The 10922-nt window shown below is 41.4% G+C and overlaps 1 protein-coding gene and 1 long non-coding RNA gene across 3 annotated transcripts in view; one reads left to right on the top strand and one right to left on the bottom strand.

Annotated features, from left to right (window-relative positions):
* Window positions 1–238: 238 nt before the first annotated feature.
* ATG101 (autophagy related 101) lies at window positions 239–9843 on the bottom strand. Of its 2 annotated transcripts, none has more exons than XM_056562124.1 (3): window positions 9703–9843; window positions 7831–8110; window positions 239–815 (listed from the first exon to the last, which is right to left on the bottom strand). In XM_056562124.1, exons 2-3 carry the CDS (start codon window positions 8080–8082, stop codon window positions 411–413), a joined length of 657 nt encoding a protein of 218 aa, XP_056418099.1. In that variant the 5' UTR covers window positions 8083–8110; window positions 9703–9843; the 3' UTR covers window positions 239–410. The 2 variants fall into 2 exon arrangements, with proteins under 2 accessions (XP_056418099.1, XP_056418098.1); XM_056562123.1 differs by lacking the exon at window positions 9703–9843 and adding an exon at window positions 9418–9544.
* The window catches only part of LOC130358629 (uncharacterized), a 20294-nt gene continuing 18866 nt past the window's right edge, over window positions 9495–10922 (top strand). The window contains exon 1 of the long non-coding RNA XR_008889590.1: window positions 9495–9603. This is a non-coding gene — a long non-coding RNA (uncharacterized LOC130358629). The remainder of the gene's footprint in view (window positions 9604–10922) is intronic.

Here is a 10922-nt window from a genome sequence, read left to right as displayed (position 1 = left end):
CATTTATTTTATATGAAAAGAAAAGCAACAGCAAGTTGTACAGTTGTATAAAAAAAATATTGACTGTTTTCAAAATATTATCCAGCATTTTCACATGTGATAATGTCATGTACTATTGTGTAATAACAGTGAAAAGCCTTTGTCCATCATGTCATGATGGTAGTAGTAGTTTTGCAACAGCTATAGAGCACCAGGTTGGGGATCACTCATGTAAAGAAATCTCTTTTTAAGAAAATATGCATTGAAATCCAATATTCTGTACAGGATTGTGTTTATTATTTTAAGAATTACAGAACTTTACAGTGAAATATATACATAGGACACTATACTGATTTATGACATGGTTGTACTTGATGGGCATAAAATGATTTGAGTCCATTCTCTAAATACAAAAGCAGCAGTATGTGCGGTTACAAAGCCAACGTGTCTTTGATCAGTCTCCGCATTGTAGTGGTGACGGATGTCCCTAGAGAGTCAGTGATCTGATAAGAGATTTTGTACAAATAGGGCTGCACATCCTTAAGGCTTGTATCAAACACATTGTCCACCTCTGACTGTGTTGGCATTTTTGGCAGATACTCGTGTCTGTTCATCACCTCCACAACGTTAATAATCTTCTCCCCAAGTTTCTCTCCGACTTTTTCCCTGCAGATTTGCCGCTCCTGTTCAGTAGCCAGAGACACAATGTTAACTTTGATGGTCCAGACCTCCCATGGGATGCACTCATCTGAGAAAGGCCAGCGGGACTTTTTCTTCTGATAGAATTCTAGAGACACCTGACCAATACCATCACTTCCAGAATTCCTCAATGCATCCTGCAGGAGAAATAAATATGCATATATAATTAATAAATAATCCTAAGCATCTCCTCTCATCTACTAAACCAGCCATTTCTAAGGGTAGGGTCTCATGGCATAGCTATCTTATGCAGATGAAACCCCGATGGCTGCACAATTTTGCCAGTGACGTCACATCGCACGCAGGCCATGCTTTACACACATGCAATAGCTGTGCTTTGAGACCCTAAAAGGCACAGAAATCATGTACAAAATATGTACAATAGCTGCAATGAAAGTGAATGGTTAAAAAAACCTCAGTTATATAAAGCAGAATATTTATCATATGATCCTAATAATGTGTACTCCATAACAAAATGGATTCCGGTGACCAATGCTCTGAAAGTGTACCTGTCATCTTAAAATAAATAAATAATAAATAGAAAAGTGATGTCATAGACATTGCAAAAGTTTTTTCAAGACCCCAACCAACCAGTAGAACGAGCCAGGAGAAGTGTGCAGAGCGTGTTTTCTCCTGACTCTGTGTCACGTGACCAGGACAGCCTCATAATATAATTCTTTAGGACCATCGTGGTCGATTACACACAAGTCTATACTTCTCCCCGATTATTCTACTGATCGGTCGGGGTCTGAACACTCAGACCATGACTGATAAAAACTTTTGACATGTCCCTATGAGATGTCAAACTTTTCTATAATGACAGGTGCACTTTAAGTCTTGCATAGGAAGTAAGTATTTCAACCTTCTGAAATAATCCAGTCGTTCCTTTTTCTTACTGAACACGAACAACCTCTTCCTGCAAAATGTCCTCTCATCAATGTACTCTGAAGGCCAGCTTCAGCTTTAAAAAGTTATCCCGAAATAGAAAAAAAAAGACAGAGCTAATTTCTTGCAAAAACAGCAACACAACTGTCCTTAGGTTGCATGTGGTATTACAACTTGGCCCTTTAACTTTAATGGAACTGAGCTGCAATACCACACACAACCAGAGTACAGGTGTGGTGCTGTGTTTGAAAGAAATCAGCTCTGTTTTTCTAATCCTGGAAACCCCTTTAAAGGAGTACTCCACCCCTAGACATCTTATCCCCTATCCAAAGGATAGGTGATAAGATGTCTGATTGCCGGGGTCCGGCCACTGGGAACTCCCTGCTGCACCCGGCATTTGTTTAGACGCTCACTCCCATAGGCTTGCATTGAGGGGGCGTAGCATCACGAGCGCGGTGTGCCTGTGACGTAACGAGCCTCCGTCTCGCATTGCCAGAAGTTCGCTCCGTGCACCGGATGTCTGGGGTGCCGCAGCCGAGATCGCGGGGGTCCCCAGTGGTGGGACCCCTGCGATCAGACATTTTATCCCCTATACTTTGAATAGGGGATAAGATGTCTAGGGGCGGAGTACCCCTTTAATATTTAAGACGTTACATCTCATTCTTGAGCAAAGTAACTATCCACTTACTGCCCTAACAATGACATAACCAAAACTGCTAGTAAACTCTTGTCCTGTGACAGAAACTGCATGACTTGTAGTACAACCGAGGTATCTACTACACCGCCTGAAACCTGCATGTGTAATGATCTCGGTGGGCACTGCGGGCAGCGGATCATGTGATTTGTCTCATGTCATTACCTACGCACAGCCTTGTGACTAGATCAGACCAGTGCAGCTCCAGCAAGATACAGCGTTAACATTGGCACGGATCCTAGGACTGCCTGTGGCCAAATGGGCTGTCCTGAATCTTTCAATACGTCACGTTTTAGATATATATTAATAAACCAGGACAATCAGGCTTGTCTCCTAAATGTGATCTCTTCTGTATATCTGCTCCACCATGAATAACAACATTATACTGAGATGGTACAAGATGTATGAAGTCCTTATATAAGGAGGCGAAGCACTTACAGAAGAATAGTTTTTCTACATGTCTTAGAATGTTACTTGCCATAGGTTTCAATGTAAAGTCAGATCATCTTCAAACCTTTTATTCCCAAGTGCAGGCACCTGCACTCACAAAAGCCCCATGAAGTACAAGCTTATACCAGATGGACGGGGGGATGTGGCAATTTTCACTAGCAGTGTTTCCCAACCAGGGTGTCTCCAGCTGTGGCAAAACTACAACTCCCAGCATGACCGGACAGCCTCCGGCTGTCCGGGCATGCTGGGAGTTGTAGTTTTGCCACAGCTGGAGGCACCCTGGTTGGGAAACACCGCACTAGCAGGATATATTTGTGCTTTCTGCATTGCTATTGAAAAGCTGGTGATCCATAGACCCGACCCTTAAAGGGGTTCTCTACCATAAGGTGATTTTAGTATGTACCTGGCAGACAGTAATGGACATGCTTAGGAAGGATCTGCGCTTGTCTTGGGGCTAAATGGCTATGTTGTGAGATTACCATAACACTGTGGCTAGCTTTTTGTAAACTAGTATTTCCTGTTTGACTTTTCTTTTTTTGACTACAAATCCCACAATTCCATTTTCCTCCCTCCCACACATCAGCCACCCCACTCATTGAAACATAAATGAGCTGCATCCATTCAAAGACCTGTGGTTTTCAATCAGGGTGCCTACAGCTGTTGCATTAGTTGCAGATTGATCTCTCTCCCACCAAGCAATCGCTCCACCCATTGAAGCAGACAGGCTCCCTGTCATCAGCTGACTAGTGAGTCAGGTCTCGGCCGCATTGCAAGCTGGGAAAAATCTGAGACAACAGTCATTTTGTATGCTGGTAAAAATAAATATTGGAGTAAAAATCACAGAAGAATTATGAGAAAACCGTCACACACAGGTACAGACACTATATTATGAACTACACTAACTTTACAGCCCCTGTAGCATAGTCCTGTGAATAAAGTTTATTTAAAAAAAATAATAAATTCAGTGTTCACTTGCTGTCTACTATACAGTTTATCCACCCCTAACGGGAGCCATTGTCACAAAGCAATCTATATTATTCACTTCATCTCTCAGTGAAGTAAATATATTATGCTGATCAGTGTGAATAACTTTAAAGTCACCTTTTAGGATCATAAGGTCTAAGGGGCTATTAACATGTCAAATTTGCTATCCATCAAGAACCGTATATAACTATATATGTGAGTTCTTAATAAACCCATAGACTAGAACTGATGATACATCCAGCAAAACACATGCAATTTACTATGTTTTACATTCCTTAGATATGTCAGCTGTTTTATGCCGGCATAATGATTTGCCACCACAATGATTTGCTCTGAAATACTACAGTGCTTCAGTGAAGTCTGAAACTGGGAATACAGTCCGCAGGATACAGGATAAGTTTTAGATCGTGGGACCGACTGAGGAGACCCAGTGATCTCCTGTACGAGGCCAGGGTCTCTCCTGGAACGGGACGTGTTGACCCCTGCACGAAGCAGCCCCTGACAAGCCCCTTTCATATATCTCTATCTCCAGCTCTCCCATAGAGATATGTGGAGGGGGAGTGTCGGCAGCTGATTCATGCGGGGGTTGACACACTACAGCAGATCGCGGGGTCCCAGCAATCGGACCCCCATGATCTAAAACGTATCCCCTATCCGCAGGATGGTTACATTTTAGCATGTGACACTTTCCCTTTAAAGGGGTACTCTGCCCACAGACATCTTATCCCCTATCCAAAGGATAGGGGATTAAAAGTCTGATCGCAGGGGTCCCGCCACTGAGACCCCCCAGCGATCTCTGTGTAACACCCGACATTTTAAATAGTATACTTAGAGTACTGGGCTCCAGCAGCCGTTATGCCTCCTCCCATAGCCATGAATGGACGTCACGCCTTCAGCCTTGGAAACCCAGCATCCTAAACATACTGTTTAGAATGCCGGGTGCTGCACGGAGAACGCAGGGGGTCCCAGCAGCGGGACCCCTGCGATCAGACATCTTATCCCCTTTCCCAAGGAAAGTAAGATATCTGTGGGCGGAGGACCCCTTAATTTTTTTTTAACCCACATTTGCCTGGGCGTACATCATCTGTACTTTCCCAAAACTTATCAAAGTGGTGCACGTTCTTCATAAATAGCAGGGTAGCTTAGATGTAGACATGTTTTACAAACATTTCAAAATGATGCAGTTAATAAATCATCAGCCTCTACAAAAAGCTTACTATGCCAAACTACATTTGGGTTGTTTTCTTGAATGAATCTAAACAATTTGCAATTTTTCTACGCATTGTGCAAAAAAATTTAAAAATACAAAAAAAAGGGTATAAAAAGAATGATACACTTCCCCTATAACTGTATTTGTAGGAAAAAAACGTCCACACATTTATTCATGCAAAAACAGAGAGAGACCAATACATGAGAACTTTATGTTTGTGCATAAAATTGCACAGGTCTGTCTATGTTCTTCACGCATTTGTGCAACATATATGCTAAATGATAATTGTGATATGGACAGCCCATAAAGCTACACTGGTCATTCTCTGTTATCAGCTAAGCCTGGACAGGGGGAGTTTACATAACGCCTTGTCTGTGGGAGCAGCTTAAACAGGAAGCTATTAAGATCAATTATACTATAAATTATTTATGCAGCTTTTATTCAGGACATGTACATGGACGCAATGAGCTGTATAAAAGCCTGCAGCTACCCCTCAAATCTCGTAAATGAAAACTGAAATGGGATTAAAGGGGTACTCCACCCCTAGACATCTTATCCCCTATCTAAAGCAGATGCGGGGCATGCTATATTGCGGGGTCCCCAGCGGCGGGACGCCCGCGATCAGACATCATATCCCCTATCCTTTGGATAGGGGATAAGATGTCTAGGGGTGGAGTACCCCTTTAAAGGGGTATTCCAGCGAAAAATATGTTTTTATATCAACTGGCTCCAGAAAGTTAAACAGATTTGTAAATTACTTATATTAAAAAATCTTAATCCTTCCAATAATTATCAGCTGCTGAAGTTGAGTTGTTCTTTTCTGTCTGGCAACAGTGCTCTCTACTGACATCTCTGCTTGTCTCGGGAACTGCACAGAGTAGAAGAGGTTTGCTATGGGGATTTGCTTCTACTCTGGACAGTTCCCGAGACACGTGTCATCAGAGAGCACTTAGACAGAAAAGAACAACTCAACTTCAGCAACTCATAAGTACTGAAAGGATTAAGATTTTTTAATAGAAGTAATTTACAAATCTGTTTAACTTTCTCGAGCCAGTTGATATATAGAAAAAAGTTTTTTTTCCTGGATAACCCCTTTAAGTCTCTTCTTCCACTGCTTCTAGTGTTGTCTCTACTAGGATTTACATGAGGAGCAGGATACAAAGAGTATGATAGCTTAGATCATTGTTTCCCAACCAGTGTGCCTCCAGCTGTTGCAAAACTACAACTCCCTGCATGCTCGGACAGCCGAAGGCTGTCCGGGCATGCTGGGAGTTGTAGTTTTTCAACAGCTGGAGGCACACTGGTTGGGCAACACTGGCTTATATAATGCTTTTCTATACAAACTCAGTACAGTAGTAGTCAAGGCAGTTTAATGTCTCTTATACATTTAGGCCTCATTCATATGTGAATATCATAACTGTGTTTAACACTGACTGCTGCAGATCTGGTCATCACAGCTACTAAGATGCCCGATTTACGCTGTAAATGGAAAAGTGGATATTTGTACACGGTAATTCTCCCCCGATTAGTTATTGGTGTGTACGGCTGAAGAGACACCCATGGAGTTCTAATGATTTCACATTTCCAAGTTCTGGGATTTTACATTACAATGTGATGGGATTGATATACTGCTGAGGCTCATGAGGTTTTGCACTTTGGGCAGGTTCTGGGTATGGCATGGGAAGTTATCAGGCAATGATGCCCATCCCACGTGGGAGGTAAAGTAGCAATTACCTAATACAACATGTAAATCTATAAAACGTTTATACTGGGTATAAAATGTACTCAGGGATCAAAAACCTTTAGGCTGCTCTCAGATAAGTGTAATATGGCCACATTTTTGTGTCCATATTACGGCTGCAGATTCTGGTGTGTCTGCAAACCTAATGACTCTATGTAAAAGCATCAGAGATCCATGATGCTTTCTGTTCTGGGAATTAGACTAGACTGAGAATTAGACTAGAGGGGTTACTTGGGATTAAAGGGGTTATCAAGGAAAAAACACACACACATATATATATATATATATATATATATATATATATATATCTATCTCAACTAGCTCTAGAAAGTTAAACAAATTTGTAAATTACTTCTATTAAAAAATCTTAATCCTTTAAGTACTTATGAGCTGCTGAAGCTGAGTTGTTCTTTTCTGTCTAAGTGCTCTCTGATGATACCTGTCTCGGGAACTGTCCAGAGTAGAAGCAAATCCCCATAGAAAACCTCTTTTACTTTGTGCAGTTCCTGAGACAAGCAGAGAGCACTGTTGCCAGACAGAAAAGAACAACTCAACTTCAGCAGCTGATAAATATTGGAAGGATTGAGATTTTTTTTATAGAAGTAATTTACAAATCTGTTTAACTTTCTGGAGCCAGTTGATATAAAAAAATAAAAATAGTTTTTTTTCCCTGGAATACCCCTTTAAACTTATCGTCGGTCTGTCCAGAATACCAGCATTTATGAAAAAAATAAAATAAAAATGGACGTACCTCTCAAAGCACCCCCAGCCTCCGCTGCAGTCCTCTTCCTGGTTCTTGTGGTAGACCTGTCACACTGCAGCTCAGCTAATCGCTGGCCGCAGCAATGTCCCGCCATGGCCAGTCATTGGCATAGCAGTAGTGTGACATATTAGGCCCCGGCACTAAGAAAAAGACCTGGCCAGGGCTCCATACATCACACTGCCTCTCAACCAATCACAGGCCAAGGTGGGACATCACTGTGCCCGGTGATTGGCTAAGCAGCAGCATGATGAGTGACCACACGAACCAGAACGAGGAACGCAGTGGAGGTTTTTATTTTATTTATTTGGGATTTAAGTGCAATCCCAAATAACTCCTTTAATATCCTAGTAGGACAGTAATTGAAACAATATTTTTGCACATTGCATCAGGTGAGGAGTGAAAGTCTTCATGTTAGAATTTCTCACCTTGAACTCATTCACTGCTTTGCGCAGGGCTCTGTCCAGCTCTTCTGATGACACCCTGACATATGTAAATTCTATGAAGTCACAGTCTATGTCTTGTGTTCCCACAGTGCCAATAGAATAGGTCCCTTCCTTCTTGTAGTGGAACTTTCCCGTGCTCCTGTGAAGAAGTATAGTGTGCAGGACGGCCAGCATCGCTTCCTCCACCTGACGACCCTCCACAGAGACTTCCAGCACCTCGGAGCGGCAATTCATTCTCACTTAATACTCTTCCCACTTCTTCCTATAAATCAAAACATTGGAGTATAATTTAAATAGGCACTTTTGGCTTAATAAACTTTGCATTAATCAATAGCGCTAAAGAATATAAAGAAATTTTGTAATATATCGTATTAGACAAAAATGCTTCTTCTCTTATCATGCTTCTTCCCTCTCTAAATTGTCATCCACTCTGAAAATTCAGATCAATTTTGTCTTGTTTACATCATGCGGCTCACTCTGGGATCAAATTACAAGCAATAAAAGTCTATAAGTCTACTCTGTGTGCCCAGTGTATGGAAGAACCATTCTGGGAGAACTGAAAATTATCGATGAAGCCTGCAGAGCAGATATCTGCTGAAAAATGCCATAAACAAGTTACATAATGGGCAGAAAAAGTGCTCCTCCTCATGCCCAGGCTGGGCAGCTGATCCTGAAAAGTCACCTGAAATGACAGGTACGCTTTAACATAAAAAATCTTGGTGCAGAAAATTCTGGAATATTCCGCACAGACATTCTGTCATGTGAACATACTCTTATACCTTCAGCTGTCAGGGAGTATTCATGAGTTCTAAATGGAGAAAAAAGACGATAAGCTGCTGCCAGACACCTCTGGTGGCTGTTTAGCTCCACAATAACAAAGAAGATGCTGAAACCTAAAATGGCCCTTCCTTCCTAGATGATGTCAGCAGGTTTGGGTGATATACCTCTGATGCACTGTTTACTTACCAGTGTGCCTCCAGCTGTTGCAAAACTACAACTCCCAGCATGCCCAGACAGCCGAAGGCTGTCTGGGCATGCTGGGAGTTGTAGTTTTGCAACAGCTGGAGGCACACTGGTAAATAAACAGTGCTCAAATGTGTATAGGGGTCTGTAACCTGTATATCAAGCCCATCCTCCCTCACCACACTGTATGGTACTGTCCACAGAAGCCATGAACACAACCCAGGAGAATTTTCATCCATCTTAGATTGGTTTTTACAGCTGAGGAATTTCTAAATAAATAAAAAGAACTTTAACTTGTCTATTTTTTTTTGTTTCATATTCCAGCAGTGTTTTTTTTTTAATCAGGATCCCCCTACCATGTCACTTGGATTATGCCACCTGCCATACCGTTCCCTGATGTCCTCGACACTACCATAGCAGAGATGGGGAGCTTCTTCTTATTAATGTATGGATTACACCAATTCCTTCCCAGTATTGGCCACATCAGTAACAGTCAGATATTAGTTGTAATTGCCTTACACAAGATAACAGGGACCGATGGGGGGCGCCACAGATGTGACATGTACACCTACGTCTGCCCCCATCACAAGTCGCATGGATACCCACCGTGTACAGGAGGAACCGCAGAGAAATGGAAGCGGCCGCGGACTGATCTCATGTATGAGGAAGGAGAAATGGGGACACCGCTCTCTTCCTGTCACTGACAGAACCAAAACAATACACGTCACTGGACTGTACCATTACCAACACTGTCACTATGGCTCGTACCATTAGCAGCAGACAACATTGTCAGTAAGGCCTGTACTATCATCATCTATTTCTATAGCTGCTCCTCCCCAACATTTTGTTAAGTGCTGTCCATACAATAGAATAAGCTGTTTCTCCACTTACTTCACATGCAGCCGTCAGTCTGCTCTCTTTGATACAGTAAGACTGCAGGACCTTTGGTGACGTCATGACCATATGACTGGACATGGGCGGAGTCAGTCGGCGATCGCTAGTTATGTATTTTTTTTTTTATTTTTTTTTTATGGAGGGATGGTTTATTCCAGTATACGGGGGAGGATGTATGTAAAGCTGCAGACGGCAGACGTGTATATATGACGTGACCGTGTACATATACGCTATGGGGCGCTGTGCGAGATGTGAATGCGGTGGACACACAGTCCTATGGCTGATAAAACCAAAACAATACACGTCACTGGGCTGTACCATCACACCGCCCACCCTCTCCGACTGTACCAATATCCACATACATCTGCTTATTATATGTACGGTTCCTACTCATCTGTGTATTGAGACCCTCACCCATTGTATTATCAGTCATTTTCTCCTCTGTACATTGTGTACAGCTTTTTATTTATCCTTTTTTTTTTTTTTTTTTTTTACACATGAAACCCCCAGGAACTGTTTTGGTATATTCCGGCCTATATGTGTAAATATATATATATATATATATATATATATATATATATATATATATACATATATATTTTTTTTTATATTATATATATTTTTTATTTACAATAAATAATAATTATTACTCTACAAGTCTACATGAACATGGCCTAGGCTATAAGAAGATTGCTATACAGACCATAGAGCGGTTTCACAGGACAGGTTCCACTCAAAACAGGCCTCGCCATCAGAGCTGTAGCTAGCTCCTTTTGCACCCGAGGCAAGCCCAGAAAATTGCCCCCATCCCACCCAGAAAAAAAACCTAAAAGTTTAAAAAGTGGTTTTGGAGTAAAATACATTTTGGTATTGGGTTTTGCTTAATTATTTGGTTTTTGGTATTGCAACTGGGCCAGGGAATTCACATTTAATAGTACAGTAGTGTATATAGTTTATTAGTATGTTATGGGTATTATAGGAAAATGTCTTGTAAATATTGTATATATTTTTTTGTGTGGAGGAATGAGTGTGGGGTGGACCGGTGTTGTATTTAATGCTATGGTGTTGGTTTTATGATTCAATATATTGATATGTTCTTTCAGATATGGTATGTTTATGTTTTGTACTTATTTATTGTTATGTTTAAAACTTGAATAAAAGATTTACAGGATGTAACTCGGGATCAGTACAGGATAAGTAATGTAATGTATGTACAC

The sequence above is a fragment of the Hyla sarda genome, chromosome 2 (assembly GCF_029499605.1).
Source record: "Hyla sarda isolate aHylSar1 chromosome 2, aHylSar1.hap1, whole genome shotgun sequence".
Taxonomy (NCBI): domain Eukaryota; kingdom Metazoa; phylum Chordata; class Amphibia; order Anura; family Hylidae; genus Hyla; species Hyla sarda.
Note: the sequence above shows the minus strand (reverse complement) of the source record. Positions and strands in the feature narration are given on the sequence as shown.

Excerpts from the sequence above, each read along its gene's own strand:
- ATG101 (XM_056562124.1), bottom strand. The coding sequence starts at position 8,082 with ATGAATTGCCGCTCCGAGGTGCTGGAAGTCTCTGTGGAGGGTCGTCAG. Across the intron at positions 816-7,830 it reads AAGCAGTGAATGAGTTCAAG|GATGCATTGAGGAATTCTGG; the intron begins GTGAGAAATTCT and ends TTTCTCCTGCAG.